Below are 26,295 nucleotides of genomic sequence, written 5' to 3' on the forward strand. Positions count from 1 at the left end.
ATTACTTTTGGCCCAATTGTCTAATTTGTCTAGGGCCCTCTGTATCTACCTCTCCCAGTTCAGTGTCATCTGCAAACTTGCTGAGGGTGTAATCCACACCATCCTCCAGATCATTTATGAAGATATTGAACAAAACCAGCCTGAGGACAAACCCTTGGGGCACTCCACTTGATACCGGCTGCCAACTAGACATGGAGCCATTGATCACTACCCGTTGAGCCTGACAATCTAGCCAGCTTTCTATCCACCTTATAGTCCATTCATCCAGCCCATACTTCTTTAACTTGCTGGCAAGAATACTGTGGGAGACCATGTCAAAAGCTTTGCTAAAGTCAAGGAACACGTCTACCACTTCCCCTCATCCACAGAGCCAGTTACCTTGTCACAGAAGGCAATTAGATTAGTCAGGCATGACTTGCCCTTGGTGAATCCATGCTGACTCTTCCTGATCACTTTCCTCTCCTCTAAGTGCTTCAGAATTGATTGCTTGAGGACTTGCTCCATGATTTTTCCAGGGACTGAGGTGAGGCTGACTGGCCTGTGGTTCCCAGGATCCTCCTTCCCCTTTTTTTTTTTTTTAAAAAGATGGGCACTACATTAGCCTTTGTCCAGTCATCCAGGACCTCCCCCGACCGCCATGAGTTTTCAAAGATAATGGCCAATGGCAATCACATCCGCCAACTCCTTTAGCACTCTCGGATGCTGCGCATCCGGCCCCATGGACTTGTGCTCGTCCAGCTTTTCTAAATAGTCCTGAACTACTACTTTCTTCAGAGGGCTAGTCACCTCCCCATGCTGTGCTGCCCAGTGCTGTAGTCTGGGAGCTGACCTTGTTCGTGAAGACCGAGGCAAAAAAAGCCCTGAGTACGTTAGCTTTTTCCACATCCTCTGTCACTAGGTTGCCTCCCTCATTCAGTAAGGGGCCCACACATTCCTTGGCTTTCTTCTTGTTGCTAACATACCTGAAGAAACCCTTCTTGTTACTCTTAACATCTCTTGCTAGCTGCAACTCCAGATGTGATTTGGCCTTCCTGATTTCACTCCTGCATGCTTGAGCAATATTTTTATACTCCTCCCTGGTCATTTGTCCAATCCTCCACTTCTTGTAAGCTTCTTCATTGTGTTTAAGGTCAGCAAGGATTTCACTGTTAAGCCAAGCTGGTCGCCTGCCATATTTACTATTCTTTCTACGCATCGGGATGGTTTGTTCCTGCAACATCAATAAGGATGCATTAAAATACAGCCAGCTCTCCTGGACTCCTTTCCCCCTCATGTTGTTCTCCCAGGGAATCCTGCCCATCAGTTCCCTGAGGGAGTCAAAGTCTGCTTTTCTGAGTCCAGGGTCCATATTCTGCTGCTCTCCTTTCTTCCTTTTGTCAGGATCCTGAACTCGACCATCTCATGGTCACTGCCTCCCAGGTTCCCAGCCACTTCTTGCTTCCCCCTACTAATTCTTCCCTGTTTGTGAGCATCAGGTCAAGAACAGCTCTGCCCCTAGTTGGTTCCTCCAGCACTTGCACCAGGAAATTGTCCCCTACACTTTCCAAAAACTTCCTGGATTGTCTGTGCACCACTGTATTGCTCTCCCAGCAGATATCAGGGTGATTGAAGTCTCCCATGAGAACTAGGACCTGCGAACTAGTAACTTCCGTTAGTTGCCGGAAGAAAGCCTCATCCCCCCCCTGATCCAGTGGTCTATTGCAGACTCCCACCACAACATCACCCTTGTTGCTCACGCTTCTAAACTTAATCCAGAGACACTCAGGTTTTTCTGCAGTTTCATACCAGAGCTCTGAGCAGTCATACTGCTCTCTTACATACAATGCAACTCCCCCACCTTTTCTGCCCTGCCTGTCCTTCCTGAACAGTTTATATCCATGACAGTACTCCAGTCATGGGAGCTATCCCACCAAGTCTCTGTTATTCCAGTCACATCATAATTCCTTGACCGTGCCAGGACTTCCAGTTCTCCCTGCTCGTTTCCCAGGCTGCTTGCATTTGTGTATAGGCACTTGAGATAACTTGCTGCTTTCTCAGTATGAGGCAGGAGGCCCTCCCTTTTCGTGTTCTCCTGCTCGTGCTTCCTACCGGTATCCCACGTCCCCACTTACCTCAGGGCTTTGGTCTCCTTCCCCCAGTGAACCTAGTTTAAAGCCCTCCTCACTAGGTTAGCCAGCCTGCTTCTGAAGATGCTCTTCCCTCTCTTCGTTAGGTGGAGCCCGTCTCTCCCTAGCACTCCTCCTTCTTGCAACACCATCCCATGGTCAAAGAATCCAAAGCCTTCTCTCCAACACCACCTGCGTAGCCATTCGTTGACTTCCATGATTCCTTTATCCTTCTTCCCAGAGCCACGTAGTCTGCAGTGATCCACTCAAGGTCATTCTTGGCAGTATCATTGGTGCCCACGTGGAGAAGCAGGAAGGGGTAGCGATCTGAGGGCTTGATGAGTCTCTCCATCACATCGTGAATTCTAGCTCCTGGCAAGCAGCAGACTTCTCGGTTTTCCCAGTCGGGGCAGCAGATAGATGACTCAGTCCCCCTGAGGGGAGAGTCCCTGACCACCACCACCCGCCTCCTTCTCTTGGGAGCAGTGGTCATGGAACCCCCATCCCTAGGACAGTGCATCCCATCCCACTGGCACCACGCCACCTGACTCAGCCCTCAGCACTAGGGACAATGGTGGAGGAAGAACTGCAGCCCCGGATGGGCCAGGATGGGCACATGCCCCCAAGAAAAGTTCAGGACCCACCATACGAACATCAGCCATCTTGTCACATACTATAGAATTTATAATCCCTATTCCATGTTGAGAGATTTTCGAGCTATAATGTATCTTAGTTTGTTTTTTTTTCCCATTGATTTTTATCCACCGTGAACTCTTCCCCACTGAGGGAGGTAGTTACTGCAAGAGTAATACTGCTGTGGTAAGCCTGAAAAGCCTTCGAGGATGCAACTGAGCTGCAAGGTACTAATATATGGCATCAGTCACTTCACATGGGGTCCAGGTACCAGATTCTTGGCTTTCAGCAAGAGAGCTGATCTACTTCTTTCCTTGGCTGCACAAAAACCCAACTAGGTTTTGTGGTGGCTGTCCAAGGTGAATTATATTATTTGCAGCTAATATTTGTGTTAGGTGCAATTGCAGCAGTTCACCTTGATCTAACATGATCTCTAAGGCATGGGTCCTAGGAGCCATTCCCTTCCTGTCTGTTTATGGCAGTGCAGGTTAAGTGAATGCACAGGCTCTCAGTGGAGGGCCCTCAATGCTGGAATTTTCTCCCCTGCATCATCAATAGAGCTGGAGTCTGCTGACAAGGTCTGTCTCTAGTATCCAAGATTTCCCTGTGGTGATCCAGGTGGCTATTTGCTTTGGAGGAAGGTTCTAGATCTACCTTTTGATAAAACAACCAAAGACTGTGGGCCAACTCCTCAGCAGGAATAATTAAGAAAGGGATAGATAATAGGACAGGAAATATCATGTTGCCTCTACATAAATCCATGAATACTGTGTGCAGATGTGGTCGCCCCATCTCAAAAAAGATATATTGGAAAAGGTTCAGAAAATGGCAACAAAAATGATTCGGGGTATGGAACGGCTTCCGTATGAGGAGAGATTAATAAGACTTGGACTTTTCAGCTTGGAAAAGGGGAGATATGATTTGAGGTCTATAAAATCATGACTGGTGTAGAGAAAGTAGATAAGGAAGTGTTGTTTACTACTTCTCATAACACAAGAACTAGGGGGTCACTAAATGAAATTAATAGGCAGCAGGTTTAAAACAAATAAAAGGAAGTATTTCTTCACACAACACACAGTCAACCTGTGGAACTTCTTGCCAGAGGATGTTGTGAAGGCCAAGACCATAACAGGGTTCAAAAAAGAACTAGATAAATTCATGGAGGATAGGTCCATCAATAGCTATTAGCCAGGATGGTGTCCCTAGCCTCTGTTTGCCAGAAGCTGGGAATGAGCGACAGGCAATGGATCACTTGATGATTACCTGTTCTGTTCGTTTCCCTCTGGGGCACCTGGCACTGGCCACTGTCAGAAAACAGGATACTGGGATAGATAGACCTTTGGCCTGATACACTAGGGCCATTCTTATGTGTAAATCAGCATTGCTCTCGCTGTTTCTACCTGCATCCTGAGATGTGGTGAGTGCAGTGTATTTCAAAAAGTGAAGCAATAGATAAAGGTCACTCTGTTCATTTGTTTGGAATAAACCAAGAATCAATGTGTTATGGAAATTGATTTTTGGATTTATGGAACAACTTTCCACCTCTCTCCAAGAACTCAGACTCATTGGTTTGGTTCAGATTAGCACCCAAGAATCTCTGTGCTTGTTCAAAGGTACCCTAACTAATTCAGTCTTCTGGGAATCTTGTGAACACACAGTATCCATGGAAGCATTCGGGCCTGGCCTGGTTTCAGTTGGGTTTGAACTATCCACCTTAGAAGTCTTCCCTGTGGTTTTTATGCCTCCAGGCTCTACCAAAATGCAGTGCTAATGCATGTGAAAATGAAGAAACAATTAACAAACTATGACAGCCTTCCAGGAGCTGGAGGGGTGAGCTCAAACTTTGGGAGAAGGTTTTCAGTTGGTTATTTGACCTGACTTGTCGCCTCAATTTGTCTGTTCACCATTTACACATTTTAAATATAGTCCCTTAAAGGCTTTGGCTAGACAGGAAAGTGTTTCTGGTATAAGCTAAGGGTAAACTTAAACTGATATAGCTATCCTAGTACAACCCTCCTCCTATCCCACCATTCCTGGGCAGACACTCTCATTCTAGGACAAGAGGAGCCTTTATCCCATTAAACTTGGGCAGGAGGTTAAACTAAACCAAAAAAGGCCACTCATCTACCAGACTAGGAGTGTCCTCAAAGTGGGCTATAGTAGTGTGACTATAACTGGTAGACCCTTCCCAGGCAGGGAAGCTAGGAATGGCTGTGCTCACTGAGTGGGAATGGATCGGGGTAAAGCTCCTACAGAGCCTACAGTGGATTTCTGCACTGAGCTGGAAGAGGCTTGGCTACAGAGATGATTTGGGGTGGCTCTGAGCCTGCACTGGATTCCTGTGCCTAGCTGACTCTGGGAAAAGCCCCACTTCCCTCTACTGGCCTTTAGGGCATCTCCCTCAGCATTTCTATAGCACCTTCTGAACCACATTCACCATCAGAGTGGAGAGGTAGTCTGACCTGGACTCTCACACCTAGGAATCTGGTTGCACACTGATGCAGATCATTTCCCACTGGCAACCTCCCTCCAGGACAGAAGCTCCATCTATACAGGGCCATTCTGATACCTTACAGCACTGACCGTGCTTCGGTATCTGGAGATGACAGCCTTGCAAGCTTCCGAATCCTGGATCAGCGGCTCAAATGAGAGCAGGTTCTGCAAGTACTGGTCTGAGAGTGAAACCAAGTGCACCAGGTCTAGAAGCTCCGGCAGGTGCTTGGCTCTAGATGCTTCATCATACCTCACCCACCTAAGCACAGCTTCAGCTAGGCTCTGTTCTTCCTGTACCTGCAGCAGGTCATTGGACAAGTAGATTACAAGCCTCTCCTTGGATAGCTGGAGAAACTCCTCCTGGTGTGATACAGCCTCAAAATTCTCCTGCAGGAAAGCCCAGGCCTTTGAGGACACCTCTGGGCAGCCATGGTTCTCCCCAAACGCACAGATGCCCAGGCAGTTGGTTGCATCCATCTGCTGTCTCAGGTAGCGGCTGCAGACTTTCCGTATGGTGGAGAAATGGAGCTGGTTGGAGGTCCGAATTAGCGCCTCCACGTTCCCCTGGTTGATGGTGATCTTTCCTGTGTAAGCAAAGTCGATCAGAGTCTCCATGACAACAGGATCCACTTCTTTGATCTCCACGCGGGCTGAGATGCTCTCAATAAAGTCGCCAGTGAACATGGCATTGAAGTAGTGGCTGCAGAGGGCCAGGATGCCGCGGTGGCAGGGAAACTCATGCCCACCCACAAGCAGTGTGATGTCGGAGAGCTTCGGATTGGAGCGCAGGCTCCGCAGGCCTTCCAAGATGGCCTGGGGGTGGGATGGGAGGGAGAAATCGAAGTCATCAACGTTCCTCACCATGGTGCTGTCCTCTGGTAAATCCCACTCCTTTTTGGGGGGCTTTAACATGGAAACTCCACCCTGCTTAGCAAGCAATGAAAGAGGGGAATGAATAATTGGCTGGTTGCCCTGAAAGGGAAGGTCAGTAGCAACTTTCTCCTCCCAGCACCAATGGGTGTTCATAAAGGCTGATTCTCCCAAAAAACTTATAGGCACAAGCAGGATTGATGACGAGTGCTTCCATGACTTGTGTGTCAATGCCCTCATCTCCCTCACATCCGCCACAAAGCACATGTCTCCAGAGGTTCCAGGCTCATAGGTGTACCCTAGAGCACTTCCCCTTGCTGGACTAAGTGCCTCTATCCTGCAGCCCGTGACATCACTGACTCTCCTGTTGGGAACCAATTTCTGGCTCCTCTTAGAATGAGGAGAGAATCTTATTGAATGAAACATATTTTCAGTAGCCTATGTGGCTTTTCCCCCAGGCTGCCCCTCCCAATAAACAGCTGCAAAACTAGCCCATTTTCCTCCTCCAAAACTCGCCTTAGACCTCTCCTTTGCCATGAAGCTTACGAGAACCCTGACAGTGTTTAGGCTGCTGGTGTGCTGAGACCGCCGCCAAGCCTCATTGTTTCCTTGTATTCCCTCCACCCCATTTGTCTGTCTGTTTGCATCCGCTGTCACTCATCTTATAGTAAGCGTATGTCTAAACTTTCCAAACTCTAAACTACAGCAACACAGCGATGGCACCGCAGCCCTGACGTTGCAGCGCCATAGTGTAGATGCTTCCTACATTAACAGAAGAGGGTTTTCCATTGTTGGCGTTAGTCCACCTCTCCGAGAGGCAGTAGCTAAGTCAAGGAAATAATCCTTCCAACGTGCTCTGGAGAGAGGAGCTGAGGGGGGAGCTGTGTGGCAGTTCCCCATGTGCTGGGTAGAGTAAGAATTATTCCATCCACCTAGCTGAATCTACAAGAGGGGTGAAGTCACCCTACCTTTGTCACACCAGGTGTGGAATTCATCACAGCCCTAAGCTGGAGCGAGGTCAGCCTAAGTTTTAGGTGTAAACATAGCCTTACACCACAGGGACGGTTTGTTCTGTGTTTGTGCAGCGCCTGGCATGCTGGATGCCTGGCCCATGACTGTGGCTCCCATGTGCTACGATAATAAAACAACCAATGGGCATGAAAGTGATATGGACACATAGGAAGAGACAGTCCTACCATGAAGCGCTGCCAGTCTAACCAGACAGAGGAAATAGGGGCACAAAAAGGTGCAATGACTAGCCCAGGGTCCCACAATCAGTCTGTAGCAAAGCCAGGAAGACTTTCCTGACACTCAGTCCAGTCCCCAGGCCACTGGCCATTGACTACAATGCTGCTACCCCAATTTTCACCATCAGAGGATCTGGCCTAACATGATCTCCTTCTCCCAGAATCACCTGTTTACCTCCTCTCTCCCTCTAGCCTTGTTATAGCTTCAAATCCCACTAAGCATTTGCACGTTCCTCCAGAGACATTTCCCTGCAGAGAGCACATGGCAACAGTGAGGGAGCATGCTCTAGCTTCAGGCTACCCGAATTTACCAGGGGCCCCACAGATGGGGGGACTCTGAAGCCTGCACCACCATTCCTGACACACTCTGGAGAGAAGGGTTGGTGGGAAGGGCTGAAGAGTGACTCCCCTGGTGCCTCAAGGTGAGAGCAGCAGTTTGGGGGCCACTTTGGAAGGCTCCCTGCACTGAAGAGGAGCTGTTATTAACTGGGGCTTCTCTCCATGTGCAGTACTGTGAGCCTAGGCGCCAGCCAGCGCTGTGCCCTCACTGCATGCTGTGCCCTCCATCCAGCACCTTTCCACACTGGCACAGGCCAGTACTAGCAGCCCCAGCTTACCTCTCAGCTGCCCCTGAAATGACTCTGTCCAGCTGATCGATCAACTGGCCTGTTTGATCAGTGGCGCTTGGGTGGCTTGGGGAGGACGGGAGGCAGCCAGATTCCCAGCCGTGGGAGCTCAGCACTCAGGAGGGGCACAGCTTAGGGACTGCCTGGCTGGAGACCAGAGGGGTTATTTTTAGATGGCAGCCTGTCCGTGGGGCGGGGGAGGTGGAAAGTTCTTTGACACTGATTCTCTGCAGGCCACCTGCTCTTAAAGTGACCTGCCAGGCGAGAAAGGCAGGGGGCTGGGAAGGAGGCAGAGGTGGGGCTGCGTAAGCAGGGCTTTGCTGGCCTTTGGAAGGCAACCTCACCAGCTAAATGACTGCTTTGTCCCCAGGCCACCTTTGGTGCAGGCCCCTTCCAGCCCCAGGGGAAGTTTCCTCCATGAGTTCAGGGTGACAGAGCACCTCCCCCCAGGATCGCCTGGGCTTGCTGTCCCCCGAATGACTGAAGTGGCTAGGCTGGCTTTGAGAGCAGACAACACTGCTCTCTGGGGACACAGAGCTTAGCTCCCAACCTCATTGGGGCAGGACCCTAAGATGCGCCTGGGTTTTTGTGGCAACAGTGCCTGAGCCAAGGCTTCATTCATTCTGCTGGGGAGCAAGGGAGGCTGGGGCCCAAAAACACAGGGGTTGCTCCACTGTCTGTGGTGAGCAAGGATTGCTCCTGTGCGTAATGCTTTGAAGGGTCAGGCCCCCTCCTACCCCCGTTTGTACACACCTGTACATTTGCCAGGGAAAAGCTGGTGACTACCCCACTGAGTTCCTCAGCTGTAGCTAAAGAGCATCTTAAACACTAGACTAAAACACCGACCCTCACTGACACTGACAAGGTTGAAGCATAGCTCTTTTTGGAATCAGTGTGTGTTTGTCTCTGTGCCACATGCAATAACTCTGACCCCTGGTGTTGTTCTTGCATGGGAGAATCCCAATAATCACCTTAGCCATGGTGTGGGACCCGCTGTTGGTTTGAACTGCTCCGCTTTGATAATTACAAAGTAGATGTATTTATTTTTTACTTCACCCAATAAAAAGTAATAGAAGGCCTAGAACCCAATAGTTACCAATGCAATGCAACCAAGACACTGCCACCCAGCAGCAAATCAACAGCTCTCTGCACAAGAGAATCCAGTTCACAAAAACAAAATTTCCCACCAAACCCTGGTCTTGTTACAAATCCAAACCTCCAGCCAAACCCCCCCCGCAGATCTCAGCCCTTCCCAAATATCTCCTACCAGCTACACTTCTGTACCAAGAGCATATCAGCAAACCTGCAGCAGTGTCACAGGACAGGAGAGAGGCCTCTCAGAAAGGCAGGCCCTGAGTCAGAACCTTAAACTCCACCTGGAACTCCCCAGGCAGGCAGATGCAGGAGCCCTGATATCAAGTGCTGATGGGGAGCAGCTCACCAGGCTGCCCCGGTTCAGCATTTTGATTGATTTAAGGCAGGGGCTCCCCCGCCCATTCCCCCCCCCCATGCTATTAAAAACTCCATGGCCCACCTGTGCCACATCAACTGTATTTCTACATATAAAAGCCAGGGCCAGCATTAAGGGGTGGCAAGCAGGGCAATTGTCGGGGGTCCCACACCACAGGGGGCACTGCAAAGCTAAATTGCTCAGCTTTGGCTTCAGCCCAGGGTGGGGGGACTCGGGTCCCTGGTCTTCAGTTCCATGCAGTGGGGCTTTGGCTTTCTGCCCTGGGCCCAGTAAGTCTAATGCCAGCCCTGCTTGGTGGACCCCCTGAAACCTGCTCGTGCCCCCCCCCCCCAGGGGGACCTGGACCCCTGGTTGAGAACCACTAATTTAAGGCATGTCCCCATTGTAATGACGTAATCCTGGAGTGCAAGAGTAAGAACAGCAAGATGCACATACCAGGAGGTGGTAGGGTCACAACCTGGAAAAAGCTGTCCTGGTCACTCCTGCAATATGATTCACTAACAGCAGCTGGACGTCTAACAAGCCCATCACATATCAAACTCAGGTGGCAAACAGCAGACGCTCCTCTACATTAGGGCCAACAGAATCTTTACCATGTGGTGTGGCAGCTCCTCCAAATTGCCAACATCACGGCATACTCCTCTGGATTGAGCTTTTACCTGTGTGTTTTTATCCATGGACCAATCACTCAATCCCTTCAGCTGGGTGGGACAAAATGGACAGACAGAGCTGTGACATCAGCACTCTGAAAATACCCCATCTCCCTGCTTCTTCCTAGTTCTCCTCCCAGCCTTTCCACCCCAGAACGGAATAGGGGGTAGAGCAGGACCCTGTGGGAAGCCTCAGTGGAAATCTCTGCAACACCTCTTGCCTGGGGTTTCATCCTCTCATGTGCTCCCAAGGACCTACCCAGCGCACAAGCCACTATTCCATCTGGACGCTGTGTCCCTGGACACAGCCCTATGTTTGGGACTTGGGGGTTGAGCTTGTTGATCTTTGCTGGTTGATCTATCTAAATGTTCTGAGTCTCTAAAACTTGATGGCACCCCAACCTGGAGTGCTCTGTGACACAGCAAAGAGATTTTTATCTTGACTTAATTGGTGTTGCAAATGGCTCTATGCTCCTGACTCCAGTAATAGACTGCTGAATGAGCTCACTGCAGCTCCAGGCTTGTCATGAGTGGCACGGAAACTGGAGGACACTTATCTCCTGTTTCTAACAAGGATACTCAGAGCAACAGCAACGCTGCCGCTGCCACACAGCCTGGAGTCTGGCGCTTTAGTTCCTCCAGTCCCCAAATTGTATTTGTTTCTCTGCACTGAAATACAGATAAGGGGTGGCCTGAATCTCTGGGTCAGCTCTGTTAAATGGAGGTTACTTACGTCTAATTGGAGTTCTTCAAGATGGACTCTTCATAGTCCAAGGTACCTGCACCGATAGGCGCATCCCACAAGTGGGAATATGCAGAGGAACATAGAAGAAAAAGCATCATTCAATTCAAAATAGCTCAGCAGATCAGATTTGAATCTGTGTGCAGGGGAGCAAGAGAATGATCTCTTTCAACACAATCTATTCCCCTGATTCTAACCAGTCAATAACTAAACAGTTAATAACCCAGTGAATATATTTTTCCTCTCCTATCTACAGTTCGCATTACTCTTGGCTAAATATAGTATGATATGCTACTTATCTCGCTCCTTAGATAGAAGGCCTTTAAGTGCCTCCATACTTCTCCCACAGGAATGCCCACAAATAAATAAAGACAGCAGTGACACTGGAACCGAGATCTGTAGCTTTCCCACCAGCAGCCGGGAACCTGATTCTAGGGTCAAACGTAGCAGGGTAGAGTGGATTGATGAGACTGAGAGCACTATCAGGTGCTGCTTCCTCAGAGTACACAGAGCTGTCTGGGGAGTAGAGACTCTGCCTGCTTACCTTTGGGACTCTTCTGGATGCTCAAGGATATCTACTCATTTCCCAGTACACATGTGCAGCTTTTTCCTCTCTCATCCCTGGGCTGTAACAGTGAAATCTCAGAATTTCATAGATCCAGAGAGTTTAAGGCCATTGTAATTATCTAGTCTGACCTCCTGCATAACACAGGCCGGAGAACTTCACCCAGACCTTGGGTTTGGACTCGATTATATCCTTTCGGAAGACTTCCAGTCCCTAAAGATGCCAGGTGGTGCAGAATGTGCCCAACCCTTTGATGAATTAGTCCCAAGGTAAACAACCCAATTTAATGAATTGCCAAGAAAAACAGAGATGATCTCAATGAGACAGAAAACTTGTTTATTAAGCCTCAGCCCACGCAAAAATCTTTAAAAGATCTCTTTAAAACTTTAGACAAAGAAAAAGTATGCGCTTTTTAAAATAAACACTTATAAAATGAAATATATGATTCGGTATGTAATCGTAACAGGAGATGAAGTACCAAGGAAGAGAGCTTATTTCTTTTGGAGAATTCTAGTAAATCGGTAGTGTTTTCTGTTAGCTATTTACCTACTTTTGAACGTTATAAATCGCTTAGGTGATCACTGGGGATTTTTGATCTTTACGGAACCCCCCAGCTCATGCAGGCTATCGAGGTGAAATGGTCATGAAGTACCAGCTTTCTCCTCTCTCACTCTGGAGTAAATCAGGAGTCACCCCACCAAAGTCACTGCAGTTATATGTAAGTGAGAGGACAATCAGGCTCAGACATTCAGGCATTGGCTCACAATCACCATTCCAGTGCCTTATTTATAAGGTTTGCCCAGCTCTGGTGTCTGACTTGTGGCACACCTGCCATTTACTTTTCCCCTTTGGGGGGGGGGCCTTGTTGAGATGATGCACCATCCAGTCACTAAAAGGTGGGGGAAGCTCCTTCTTGAGCCCAACCATGATGCAGCAAGTACAAGCCAGAGATGACCTGAGCCACTCCCTCCCCTTCGTCTCTGGAATTCCCTGCCCCTGCCTGCTGACCACCACAGATCCACCCCAAGCCAGAGAATTTCTCGGTTTTAATGTCCCACAGTTCCTGAGCTCCTCACAAGACTTTTCCTCAGCCCAGAATCCAGCCTGTGCAGTCCATGTCAGTCTCTGCACTGGTCAGGAGATGGCAGGGGTGACATATGCAGAGCCTAGCATGAGGCTGCTGGCCTTTTACTGCAGCCAATCATTTCCTTAGCTGGCATTGCCAGTTGCAGCTGAATTTGTCCTTTGATACTCCCTGTACCCTCAAAGCCATCCCATGGTACTAGGGTCTGTGAGTGTTTGTGCAGAGGGCAGCCCATTGGCAGGTTCAGCTCCATATGGGGCTTTCCATAGCATTCAAAGTCATACTATGCAGACAAAGAATCACAGGAGATTCTCCTGCCAGAGATAGAATAGCTGGGTGGGCTGGGGTGGAGGGGATAGGTGGCAAGCTGTCTTGTTTAAGAAATGGCAGCTTGCTTGAAAAGAAGAGGCATCTTAACAGTTGAAAAGGCTGAGGGGAACAGCCTTGGAGTAGATTGTCAAAGGCACAATGGGAGCTGGCTGCCTAATTCCCTTTTTGTGCCTTGGAAAATCTTCCTGCTAGTTCCGAAATCTATTCGGAAATCTCTCCATCAGAAAAATTTCTGAGCTCTTCAAGGTCTATTCCTTGCCGTATTTGAGAGATGGGGAGGGGGAAGAACCAGCATCCCAGGTGCAATCCAGCCCCCAAGCTCCCATTCACACAAGGCCAAGGGAAGGCAGTTCCAACATGGCCAAAGGAGCTCACTCCTCAAAGTTGAAGTTGAAGATCTCAGCTTCTTTCTCTTTCCAGAAGGCAAAGCTGCGGTCAACGTATCTGCAGATCTCATCATTGCTGAAGCTGCCTAGCTCAGAACAGTTTCCTGGATCATGTCCACCTTGCTCAAGAGCAGCACTCTGAACCCAAACTCTGGACACTGGCTTTAGAGAGCTTTCCGCTGATCCTCTACTTGGTTCCAGCTCCCTGGCTAGGTCCTTGGCGTTACCAAAAAACATGATCTTAATGTCCTCAAAGCTGTCTTTCCAGCCGCGCTTGCCAGCACTGATTTCATCAGTCACTGCTTTGTGAAAGGCTCTCAGGGTCTCCCAGCGGTGTCTGCCCAAGTGGTCGTTCACCTCAAAGCAGAGGAGGTGCCTCATCTTGCATTCCTCCTGAGGAAGGTCTAGTTCCAGGATGTGGAAGTCGCCAAGCATAAAGAGGTCAAGAGTCAGGCTGTTGTAATCGGTGGGCACTCCATTGACGTGGGGCAGGAACTGCTCCAGGGAATAGATAGCCTTCTAGCAGTTCAGGCTGCGGATCTGTCGTTAGGGCACTTGAGAGGTGATGTCCTTCCTGTTGCCAATCAGGTTCTTGATGGTGCTCCTTTGGTGAATTAAATAGCTCAGTTTGCTCATTTCCACCACCGGCTTCTCCTCGGGAATCTGTTCCTTTCTGACCGCTAGAGCTGCCTCCACCTCTCCTATTTTCCTGACTCTCTGGGACTCAAGCTTTTTCCTTGCCGTGATTTTCAAGGAAGCAGATTTCTTCCAGTGGCACAGAAACAGCATCACTATTCGTTCTTTCCTGAGGCTAGTGGACTCTGCCACTGGAACAAGAAACCTGTTCACATCTGAAGGTTTCCTCTTTGCAGCTGATCCCAGGGTCACTGGCATTTTTCATCTCGCCAAACGCATGTTCTTCACAGACTAGTTTTCTCTTGCTCTTACTGCTGCTCCACTGATTTTGAGAGCAACATCCTCGCCTGACCAGCACCCTCCTGAGTGTTCCCAAGGCCATTCTTAGCCCCAAGGCCATTCTTTGTTCTGGGAGAATATATTTCTCAAAATTACCTCTCAGCTTCCTGTCAGAGATGCCACACTCCAGAATCTCTCTCTCTGCTCTCCCCCACCTGGACACTTATCCTCACCAGGCCCGGATGATTCTTTAGGGAATGGCATCTCCGCCTCCTTCCTTAGGCCATTTACATTAGTGAGCAGCACGGACATGCTTTCACCATGCCAGAGATTCAGCTGCACCAGATAGGAAGCGCCTGGCCATCCTGGTGCAAGAGCTGGCTGTTGACAGTAATATGCACAATGGGGGCAGGCAGGATGGTCTGCAGCTCCTCCACCAGGCACCCCAGCTCTCTCTCACACTCTTGACACCTGTTCCTCAGCTACAGATTCTCAATCTACTTCTCCAAGTAAAGTAGGTCGCCCTCAGTCAGCAGCTCCCCGAAGGGGCCCAGGATACCACTGTGGGCCTGCGAATACCTCCAGTCCCGCATCTCAACTGAACTGCCTTCATGCTCTGTATGCGGGAGACAGAAACTGAGAGATTGCAGAAGGTCATTAATGTAATCTTCTAGAGCCAGGTTTTCAGATCACCCACCCACACACAGCCCACATACACACTGGTGTGATACAAAGGCACTGACATCCCAGCAATATGATGAACTTGCACAGGATTTGGCTCCCACTGCTTCTGCGATTGGTGATTAGAGAGGTAGTGACTTCTAAAAAATGGAGAAGGGTCCGCCTCCCTAACACACGGGTCCAGGACTCCCCCTTGCTTTGAGAAGGTCTCTGTGTCTATTGTTCTAAGGGCCATGTTGGTTTGAAAGTCATTGGCATTGTCTGAGTGCACAGTCCTTGCTCTGGCACCACGTAGCTTTCATTGGGTCTGCACTGAAGCTGAACAGCATGGTTCTGACCAATAGTTTTTTTCACTGAAATAAGCCTTTTCGGGTCCTGAAACCTGTTTCTCAAGTTCGGGTCAAATTCAGTGAAAGATTTTGGTCGCACTTTTTTTCCGAGTTGAAAAGTTTGTTTGTGACCGTTTTCTTTCAAAATGTTTCATTTCAACTCTTCAATTAGAAATGGCCACTTGAACTGACATTTGGATGATAAAAAACAAACACACCAAAAAAGGGTGAAACACTTCAAAAATGTCTGATTCAAAACACAAAGAAAAAAATTTCAAATTAACCTGAACATCTCAAGTCAACTAAAACAACTCTTACTTTAATTTTCATTTTGAAAAAAGTTTGGAGAAAGAAAGATTTTGGTTTGAATCGAACTGGACTTTTCCTCAGAAATATTGGTTCGGACCCCCCCACCTCGAACCAAAAATCCATTGTGAGGTCCTTGTCTGCACTGAGCTTCAAGAATAGACAAAAGCCTGAACCCTGCCCTGCCCTGGGACTGTGGGCTGAACCCTCGTGCCGTTCCACTGAGGTGATTATACCAGTGACAGAAAACCAGGAGTGCAATGATCATGACATTAGCATTCAGGACTGAGGTAAGACTTGACGTAGCTGAGAGAAAAACTTAGGGCGTGAGCTGGGAAGAAGCAAAGAGGAACAAGCAAAGCAAGGAGAAGCCTATAAAGACTTTCTAACCCAGCCTACAACAGCCAGTTCTCCTTCAGTCAGCACAGTACCATTCCATCCTGCCCTTGCCCTCTCCTGCTTCCAGTCGAGCCTGCAGCTTCCTCACCATCAGCTGCCGCTTCCACTCAGGAATTGAGTGGTGATGTTCATCATGGGTGGGCACCAGGGCGTGGAGGTCTGATCCGTATGGCTCATCTAGTGGGAAGATGCAGCTGTTCTGCACAGGATCTGCTGGTGCAGTCTTCTCACCCTGCACAGTGATAGGAATCAGCTTGTGTTTTTCCAGTACAGCTAGTTTTTAAGAGGACTTCTTGCAATGGACCATGCTGTCTGCATTGCTCTGCTCAGACAGGTAAAGCATCTTTGTATAGGTGCGGCTGTCACGTATTCCAAAACAGGAAGGTGCTGGCGTAGGTCGGGGGGGTGGCCTGGGATGGAAGTGACTATGTCTGGAGAGGATTGCAATCCTGTACCAGCCGAGTGGTCACCAGGAGCTGTTCCAGCCACTAGGAGCTGTGCCACCCAGCATAGATTGGCCTCGAGGCTGCTTTAAGATACACTGGGGTTCAAACCGACTTCTATGTGCAGTCCTGACCGAAGGGTAAATGGAGGGCTTTAAGCCACCACTTTGTCCGCTCCTCCTCAACTGGATTCTGCACCAAGCACAGCCAGCCTGATTTGTGGCTCTAGCTAAAGATCGAATTCCAAGAGTCTGTCTTGGAGAAAGTTGCACTCTGAATTTCACACTATGAGTGTATGTTTACACACCCAATCCAGCCACCCATCAGCACTGCAGGCTGGGAGCCCAGGTTACGGAGTGCCCTCTTACTGCCAGGCTGAATTGCTGAGAGCTGGAGTATGTGCAGATAACTAAAGGGCAAGTCTGTGACATGCACTAGCACCATCCAGAGGCCCTGGCAGATGGCACATGCTCAGGTTGTGAAGTACAGGAGCCTCAGGAGGAAAGCACCCTCTCCAGACACGTTTGGGTGTGTTCAGAGCAGGGCAGCTCGTTCGGCAGCACAGCAGCCACTAACATTCTGCTTGAGCACAGATATTCGTGACGGTGGGCGGGAGTTAGATGCCAAACTCTCACACCAAGCCTCGGCAGCAGCTACGTCCTGGTCAGCACGTCAGCCCTCTGTGACAGCCAGGGTTTGGGGGGACGGAAATGGCCAGTAATGGTTTTGATCATTTTCTTAACTCATTTTGGAAAAAAAAATTGAATTTGGTACTAAAGTTGTCAAGGTTCCTCCCCCACTCTGAACTCTAGGGTACAGATGTGGGGACCTGCATGAAAAACCTCCTAAGCTTATCTTTACCAGCTTAGGTCAAAACTTCCCTAAGGTACAAAATATTCCACCCTTTGTCCTTGGATTGGCCGCTACCACCACCAAACAAATACTGGTTACTGGGGAAGAGCTATTTGGACACGTCTTTCCCCCCAAAATACTTCCCAAAACCTTGCACCCCACTTTCTGGACAAGGTTTGGTAAAAAGCCTCACCAATTTGCCTAGGTGACTACAGACACAGACCCTTGGATCTTAGGAACAATAAACAATCCTCCCAACACTTGCACCCCCCCCTTTCCAGGGAAATGTTGGATAAAAAGCCTCACCAATTTGCATAGGTGACCACAGACCCAAACCCTTGGATCTGAGAACAATGAAAAAAAGCATTCAGTTTTCTTACAAAAAGACTTTTAATAGAAATAGAAGTAAATAGAAATAAAGAAATCCCCCCTGTAAAATCAGGATGGTAGATACCTTACCTTAATTAGATTCAAAACATAGAGAACCCCTCTAGGCAAAACCTTAAGTTACAAAAAAGATACACAGACAGAAATAGTTATTCTATTCAGCACAATTCTTTTCTCAGCCATTTAAAGAAATCATAATCTAACACGTACCTAGCTAGATTACTTACTAAAAGTTCTAAGACTCCATTCCTGGTCTATCCCCGGCAAAGACAGAATATAGACAGACACACAAACCCTTTGTTTCTCTCCCTCCTCCCAGCTTTTGAAAGTATCTTGTCTCCTCATTGGTCATTTTGGTCAGGTGCCAGCGAGGTTACCTTTAGCTTCTTAACCCTTTACAGGTGAGAGGCATTTACCTCTGGCCAGGAGGGATTTTAAAGGGGTTTACCCTTCCCTTTATATTTATGACAAAAGTGTTTGTGAAACATGACTGTCAAAAGAACAAAGGTCTACATGCCACAACTTTACTCATTTTTCTGATTTCTAGAAGCTATCCAAATGGCCTTGGGGATGCGGAGGGAGAGGCAAGGAACCTGAGTAAATACCTCGCCAGCGCTGTCCCCTGTGGTTTGTTCTATTGGCTGCTAACACTGATTGCAGCAGTGGTAAATATAATGGGATGTTAGTGTGCTATTCCACAGCCAGTGTACGCATCCGCTGAAGGAGCTACCCTCCTTTAGGCAGAATCCTCTGGTGGTGTAGAGCCACCATACTGGCTTCTACACCACTCCCCAGCCTGCAGCCAGCAGAGGTGTTGGGGCTGGGAGAAAGGGAGTATCTGACTCAGGAAAGATTGGCGATGACACCAGAGACAACAAATTGTAGCTGAATGGAGATTGTTGCCTTCAGCACTGATCAAAAACCTGGGAAGTTCAGCTGAAGAGGCATCTCTGACAAGCAGAGGAGAGGTCAAGCGGAAATAGAAAGTCCAAAGGGAGCTGCGGAGATGAGTCAGCAACATACGGAGTGTGCGAACAAGGCTGTGATCCTGGCCTTCTGCAGGGATTTGCACAACTTCGACTCTCCTATGAGTAGTTTGCTGGGCTCGCTAGTTTTCAGCTTGTTGAAGGACCTTCTGGCTGGAGGGAGAGAAAATACAGACTTGTGTAAAAGAGGTTCAGGGCAATGGGAAGAGTAGGGCAGGCACTTAGACAACAGATTGAGACCCTGTCCTTTACAAGTTCTATGCTTGGGGATAGAGGGTAAATGAGAACAATTTTAAGGGGGTATTTCGCTTTAGCAGTACAGTGATTTGCATTATTAAGAATACAGACTGAGTAATGGTATTAATCAGCAAGGGAAGTCAATACTCTATTAGCCCTAGAGAACACATTTTAAATGATTACAACATTTACAGCCATTTCCAATTTCGCTGTAAAATATTTGCAAATTTAATACAAATATTTTGGAGCAGTCTTCAGCTGGCATAGAGGATAGAGTTCCATGGAAGTCAATTTTCACTTTTACTGAAGTCAATGGCTAGAGGCTAGTTGATACCAGCTGAGAATCTAACCCATACAGTGCATAAATATTTGCTATTTTACAGTTCCTGTCAACACTGATAGTCACTAGTATATACCAGTGAAATACTACAGGATTGCCCCAGGCCATTTAAGACTAGAACAGCCAGGAAGCTCTAACATTCACATCTGTTGGTGAGCGTTTCAGAAGAAATATGAGATCCTGGACTCACTGGCTATGTTCTGGTGTGTGTGGATAATTCCTTCTTTCACCATGGCTAGGCGTGTGGCTTACTCCCAGCGGCAGAGGATGATTCACTGGTGTCCGAGACTAGAAAGACACAGAGAAAGAAGGGCTCTTCAATCTCTGAAAATGTGAAACAGGTTTCAGTGTCTACATCTTCCAAAATAACATGGGGTCTTTCTACTGCTTTCCTTTTGGCTCAACCAATTAAAGCAGCTTCATGGCCACTTACTGGTAGTGCCAGTTAGCACAGCAGCATTGTGAATCTCCCCACAGATCTTGGCTTCACGTCAGCTGGTATCAAGCAGATATAGCCCTTCCGACGTTAGGGATAATACATATCTACACAGCATTGCCCTGTGAATGTCCACTCAGATTCCAGTCAGGTGAGATTCCTCACTGCTCCTTACTGGGAGATTCAGCACTTGAGTGGACTACTCAGAGAAAAACAACAAACAATATTTCTTTAATGCTTTTGCCCTTCTTCTGTTCCCAAATTATAAATGAACAGACTTAGATTTTTACAAATGTGTTTCATTATCTGAAATTATGTGTTCAATTATGTGTTTCAATTTAAAGATTCCTGAGACTTCTGGTATTTGCCATTTCTAATTCGCTCACATGTCCTGAGTTACTTGCTATTGTTCCTGTGACCTGACTGGGTATTTTCCAATCCTTTAGCTGCTTCTTTTCAGTTTCAGCTCAAGCAGTTGCACCAATACGTGTTGGCACAAGTATTTGCGAAACTCTCTTCTTCCGCAAACGTTCTTGAGAAGAAACTTCCCTCCAAAAATGTTCAGGAAAGACAAATATAAATACTATGGAAGGAAATTCATGGGGTTAGATTCTGCTGTCATTTACACCGGAAGTTTAGGGAGCCGTGCCAGTGTAAAACAGACATAAGCAAGAACAAAATCAGGTCTAGTGCTGTCATTCAAATAAATATTTGAAGAATTTGCCCAGCTCTAGTTAAGCAGTTTCTTTTAAGACACCTTACCAATATTAATTGCTCCAGTAGTGTGCCAAAGTTGATCCCCTCTAGGAACCTTCGAAGGAAAGCAAAGATGAGCTCTTACACCAATCCCCGCCCTGCAGGCTGTGGGGTACCTTGCCATTCTCCATCCTCGCGATGGCCTCACTTGATGTCCTGAGGTGTTCCTGTCCCCTCTCTGGTCGGTAGTAGTCATCAGTGTGCTGATTCTTTATTACTGGAGTCCTTTTGACACTCCTGACTACTAGAAGTCCTCCACTGAGCGGACTACTGGGACATAGACAACTGTGAAAGAGGACAGGGAAGCACAACACCTGACCATCCAGTATGCTGCTTTTTGACTGATTCTCAGGTGTTAAGGTCAGATGGGACCATTATGAGCATAGAATATTAGGCTTGCAAGGGACTTCAGGAGGTCATCTAGTCTAACCCTGCTCAAAGCAGGCTCAATCATCAACTAAATCATCCCAGCTAGGGTTTTGTCAAACCTGACCTTCAAAACCTCTAAGGAAGGAGATTCCACCACCTTCTTAGATAACCCATTCCAGTAGTTCAAGACCCTCCTACTGAAAAAGCTTTTCCTAATATACAACTTAAACCTCCCCCACTGTATATCCATACCCTCCAGCGTATCTAGCTGTCCTCCAAGTTTAGTGTCACCTGCAAATTTGCTGAGGGTGCAGTCCACGCCATCCTTCAGATAATTAATGAAGATTTTGAACAAAACCAGCCCTGGGACCGACCCTTGGGGCACTCCGCACTGCCAACTAGACATGGAGCCATTGATCACTACCCATTGAGCCCAATGATCTAGCCAGCTTTCTATCCACCTTACAGTCCATTCATCCAGTCCATACTTCTTTAACTTGCTGGCAAGAATACTGTGGGAGACCGTGTCAAAAGCTTTGCTAAAGTCAAGGAACAACACGTCTACCACTTTCCCCTCATCCACAGAGCCAGTTACCTTGTCACAGAAGGCAATTAGATTAGTCAGGCATGACTTGCCCTTGGTGAATCCATGCTGACTGTTGCTGATCACTTTCCTCTCCTCCGAGTGCTTCAGAATTGATTCCTTGAGGACCTGCTCCATGATTTTTCCAGGGACTGAGGTGAGGCTGACAGCCTGTAGTTCCCTGAATCCTCCTTCTTCCCTTTTTTAAAGATGGGCACTATATTAGCCTTTTTCCAGTCATCTGGGACCTCGCCCGATCACCATGAGTTTTCAAAGATAATGGCCAATGGCCCTGGCAGGCCTGATATGCTTCTCCACAGATGAGGGGACTCTGGTGATTCAGCCCTGTGCCTGGCATTCTCCCGCAAGATCAATGAGCCGCTGCTCTCTGGCTTGTGCAGGCTTTCTGGCATCCTGCTCCATGGCTGAGGTGGCCATGCAATACATCTTCTTCAGAGTCTGATAGTACAAGAGGAGAAGCAGCGGGCTAGAGGAAGGGGAATTAGGGCCCCAGACAGAAACGTAAAGGATGACCGTGGCTAGGATAGAAGAGAGATACCTTGCAGCCCTGGCCCCAAAACAGAAAAGTTACAAGTGTTGCAGAGCCGCTTGGCGCCTGGAAATTGACTGTTAAGGTGGAGTCTCTGCTTTCCAAACGAAAGCTGGAAAATAAAATAAACATTAACAGCTCCATGAATGTAAACTGCTCTGCCCTGGGTAGGATGCAGCTGGACAGGAAGACTGCATGAGGAACATGCCCTAGAGCCCCTATAAGCCTTCATCCCCACCCACCACTAGGGCTTTGGGGAGACCTCCTGGGACTTCACATGTACACAGCCCAGGCTGATTGGTGATTGGAACACTGAGCTGGCAGGCTGGGACACAAGCTCTAGACTGTTTCTGGGGAATTCACCACTGTGCCATGGCAACTTTGCTCTGGCTACACACCCAGTGCAAGGGGGATCCAAGGTCCCCACAGGAAATAAACCAGCACAGGAGTCACCCTAACGAAGCTGAAGACCCTGCTCTGCTGACTCCACACTCCCACTGCCACTGAAAGAGGCCCTGCTGCAGGGAGAGTTCCCGGGTGGGTGAGTAGCATGTTGTGGAAGTAACCTGGCCAACGCTGCTTCCCCATGATTCCTGCACCCCCTTCAGAGGGCCCTAAGGGCCAATGCAGAAGGGCTACAAGTTAGGGGCACCAGGGGCAAAACAGCATCCAGCATCTCTGAATAGGGGGGACGCACGCCACCGAATTAGAAGGGAGTCATGGCCACAAACAGAAAACCAGTGAAAAGGGTTGTGACTTCCTTCTACAAGAAAGCTGGGGCGGGCCAGTGTTGGCTGAGGAGCCGAACAATCTGAAAGGGGGGAGTCCCATTTCACGCCCTTTTTTATCTATTATCTAGGTACTTACCTGGCTCATATAGTGTGTGAGCACCTACCCTTTTTCCCTCTATCCTTCTCAGTCCATTTCCTCCTCCCCCCCTTTCTCTATGATCACATATGCACTCCCCTGCTCAGCTTGCTATATCTCAATTGCTTCCTCCCACCATTTCAGAGCCCACTGATGGTGTGGGCTGTGTGTCTCCCTGCCAGATGCTTTTGTCACAGTCCTTCCAAATTGCTGGTCCTCTTGAAAAACACGCTCTTTTCTCCTCCTCCAAGAAGCTTGCTATACAGGCTGCCCAGAGATCAGCGACCCCTCCTGCTTCTAGCACATTAAGCAATTGTATTTGTGTTTTTGGTCTCTCGTCCCCCATTTCCCAGCATTGTCAACTCTTGTGGATTTTATCACGTCACGGGATATTTGGGCTTTTTCTTCTTAAAGCCCCAACTCCTGGAATGATGTGATTATGTGAAACTCTCAGCTTCCATTTTTTAAAAAAGTTAATTTCTTGCCCTTGTGGATCTAAGGTTTAAAGACTTGAAGGCAAACACATCCTTTTAATCGCGTGAGTTAATACGGGACTTATTTTTTGGAGCCTGACTTGATTTATGAATGCCTGGGGCTAGCAGTGCTGCTTTTCTCTTCCTTTGCCTGCCACTTGTTTTACATCATCACCAATACATGTACTAAACTTCCATTATATTCCCAGCAAACTTTACTTAATCCAAATTTCACTTGACAGATTTCCCCCCTTCTCCTCATCCACTCATTATAGAAGCACGACTGTCCTCTCACCGGATTTATTTCAGTGACTCGAGACTTGAAAAGGCCCAATTTCTGTCCCCCCTTACATAAAATCCCAGCTGTCCCCTTTAAATCCCTTAGGAATGTAGGATATTGGGAGGTTTTTTTTTCAGACACTTGAGAAATATGCATAAGAAAAAAAATTAAAAGACTGGAGACTTTCTCTTCTGAGGCCACGTCTAGACTAGCCTTTTCTGTTCTGCTGTAACTAGAGAGTGAACACGTTAACTAACTCAGATCCTGAATGTTTATGTCCTGGAACACATGCAACCTAGCTCTCCCGCACTGCAACTTGAGACTATTGCTCTTTGTTCGGTTATCTACCACTATTTTGAACAGTTTAGTGCCATCCTCTTTGAAACCTCCCCTCCCCGCTTCAGGAAAGCTGCTAACAAATTCCCTCTTGTATCCCCTCTTGTGTCAATACATCTTACTATTATTATATATTTAACAGACCAGCATTGCCTAGGGGATAGATCACCTAGGTAGGACTCTCAGATCTGGGCTCTGTTCTGATCCTGGCCTACTGCATGACATGGGACATGTTACATTGCCATTGTATGCCTCAGTTTCGCTACCTGCACAATTCACTGTAAAAATGCTTTGTAAGAACTAGTGATGAGCAGTGCTGTATAAGAAGTAGGTACTGTTATTTGTTTGTATGGTGATGGTGCCTCAGCCTCAGCCTCTGGACGTGCTCCCCCAAAACTGGATGTCAGCAGATAAACTGCATATAGAATCTGACCAGTTAGCATTGTTCTAGCTCTCGGTAACAACAATAATAATACATAGCAGATAGGGCAAGGAGGCACATGAGAGGGAAAGGAGGACTCAGGGTTAGAGCAGTAGCCTCAGACTTAACTCTCAACTCCACATAGCTCCCAGCTGGGAGCCCAGCTGTTTCGCCGGGGTTCTTGCCTTCCTGCTCCCAGCCGGGAGTGGGTGGCACGGAAGCCGTCTCTCGCGTCCAGTGGGGAGAACCGAGAGCTGGGGGCGGGAGAACTGGGCTCCAAGCGTCGGGCTTCCTGCCAGGAGTAGGGAGCCAGGACACGCGGGGCGGGGGGGGAGTGCGGCGCAGCAGAGCTCTCTGTAGGGAGTGGGGAACCCCAGCGACAGCCGTAGCTGGGAGACTGGGTGGCAGCCCAGCTTGGAACAGAGACACGGCAGCACCCAAGAGGTGATGTCTGTCATAAATTTAAAGGGAAGGGTAAACACCTTTAAAATCCCTCCTGGCCAGAGGAAAAAACCCTTTCACCGGTAAAGGGTTAAGAAGCTAGGATAACCTCGCTGGCACCTGACCACAATGACCAATGAGGAGACAAGATACTTTCAAAGCTGGAGGCAGGGAGAAACAAAGGTTCTGGGTCTGTCTGGGTTATGGTTTTGCTGGGGACAGACCAGAAACGGAGTCTTATAACTTAGTAAGTAATCTAGCTAGATATGTGTTAGATTATGTTTGCTTAAATGGGTGAGAAAATACGCTGTGCTGAATGGAATGGATATTCCTGTCTTTGTATCTTTTTTAACTTAAGGTTTTGCCTAGAGGGATTCTCTATGTTTGGAATCTACTTACCCTGTATGGTATTTACCATCCTGATTTTACAGAGGTGATTCTTTTTATTTTTTCTTCTATTAAAATTCTTCTTTTCAGAAACTGAATGCTTTTTCATTGTTCTTAAGATCCAAGGGTTTAGGTATGTGGTCACCTATGCAAATTGGTGAGGATTTTTATCAAACCTTCCCCAGGAAGCAGGGGTGCAAGGTTTTGGTGAGGATTTTGGGGGGAAAGACATTTCCAAACGGGCTCTTTCCTAATCAAATAAACCCGGTTAGACGTTTGGTGGTGGCAGCGAAAGTCCAAGGGCAAAAGGTAGAATAGTTTGTACTTTGGGGAAGTTTTAACCTAAGCTGGTAAAAATAAGCTTAGGAGCTTTTTCATGCAGGTCCCCACATCTGTACCCTAGAGTTCGGAGTGGGGAAGGAACCCTGACAATGTCAGTAATGCAGTGTCTACATAGACATTGTTTTGCCCTAACTACACAACAGGACGTAAGCCCTATGGCTCTCAAGGAGGTGAAAGTATGTCGCTGTACTGGGGCATTTACATCGGCAGGAGCAAGGCTGTAGTATGTACACTGACATAACTAGGTCGACGTAAGATGCCCTCTGTCATGGTCTCTAATGTTTTTATGCACAAGATCACTTTTTAAATTTACGATCAACCCAAGATAGATCAACCCTGCTTCTTCCCCAAGGCCCTGACCGTTCCCCAAGGCCCCCGCCTCCATTCCCCCCCTCCCTCCTTCACTTGCTCTCCCCCAGCCTCATTCACTTTCATGGGGCTGGGGCAGGGGTTTGGAGTGTGGGAGGGAGCTCCGGCCTGAGTCTGGGGTAGCGGGTTGGGGACAAGTGTGAGAGGTGCAAGCTCTGGAAGGGAGTTTTGGTGCAGGGGTCATATAGTCACACTGCACCTAATGTCATAGAATCCACTGAACACTGGTCTACACTAATGTAGAAGCGAAAAATCGATCCCCGATCACTCTGCCATTGACTCTGGAACTCCACCACAGCGAGAGGCGGAAGCAGAGTTGACGAGGGAGTGGCCACCATCGATCCCGTGGCACAAGGATGCGAAGTCTATGATTCTAAGTTGATCTAAGATACATCGACTTCAGCTACGCTAGTCTTGTAGCTGAAGTTGCGTATCTTAGATCGATCTCCCCAGAGTAGAGCACAATTTTACACTGAGCTTTACTTTTTATTAGTGTCATTTGTAGTTTTGAGCTCCAAAAACCTTCAGGAATTGTCACATTCTCAACTGTGGGGTGTGCATTGCTTGAGCCTGGGGCAAGGGGTTGGAGTGCAGGAGTGAGGGGGTGC

General features: G+C 48.1%; 2 protein-coding genes and 1 long non-coding RNA gene across 5 annotated transcripts in view; all 3 read right to left on the minus strand.

Annotated features, from left to right (window-relative positions):
* Nucleotides 1-6,110, minus strand: part of KLHL30 (kelch like family member 30) — a 29,109-nt gene extending 22,999 nt beyond the window's left edge. Inside the window, exon 1 of the mRNA XM_074963040.1 lies at nt 5,322-6,110. Within this exon, the coding sequence (XP_074819141.1) occupies nt 5,322-6,095 (774 nt within the window). The 5' untranslated portion in view covers nt 6,096-6,110. The remainder of the gene's footprint in view (nt 1-5,321) is intronic.
* Nucleotides 6,111-13,005: 6,895 nt separating this feature from the next.
* ESPNL (espin like) lies at nt 13,006-16,853 on the minus strand. The gene is given in 6 exon segments (XM_074963263.1): nt 13,006-14,074; nt 14,151-14,330; nt 14,333-14,434; nt 14,437-14,733; nt 15,878-16,064; nt 16,785-16,853. Coding segments are annotated over 6 exon segments (1,722 nt in total). The 3' UTR covers nt 13,006-13,187.
* Nucleotides 16,854-18,610: 1,757 nt separating this feature from the next.
* Nucleotides 18,611-24,657, minus strand: LOC141994150 (uncharacterized). Of its 3 annotated transcripts, none has more exons than XR_012641033.1 (4): nt 20,276-24,657; nt 19,511-19,712; nt 19,268-19,365; nt 18,611-18,653 (listed from the first exon to the last, which is right to left on the minus strand). It is a non-coding gene; the product is annotated as an uncharacterized LOC141994150 (long non-coding RNA). The 3 variants fall into 3 exon arrangements; XR_012641032.1 differs by having other exon boundaries at nt 20,386-24,656; XR_012641031.1 differs by lacking the exon at nt 20,276-24,657 and having other exon boundaries at nt 19,511-20,257.
* Between the last annotated feature and the right edge of the window lie 1,638 nt (nt 24,658-26,295).

This window comes from Natator depressus, chromosome 9 (genome assembly GCF_965152275.1).
Source record: "Natator depressus isolate rNatDep1 chromosome 9, rNatDep2.hap1, whole genome shotgun sequence".
Lineage (NCBI taxonomy): Eukaryota > Metazoa > Chordata > Testudines > Cheloniidae > Natator > Natator depressus.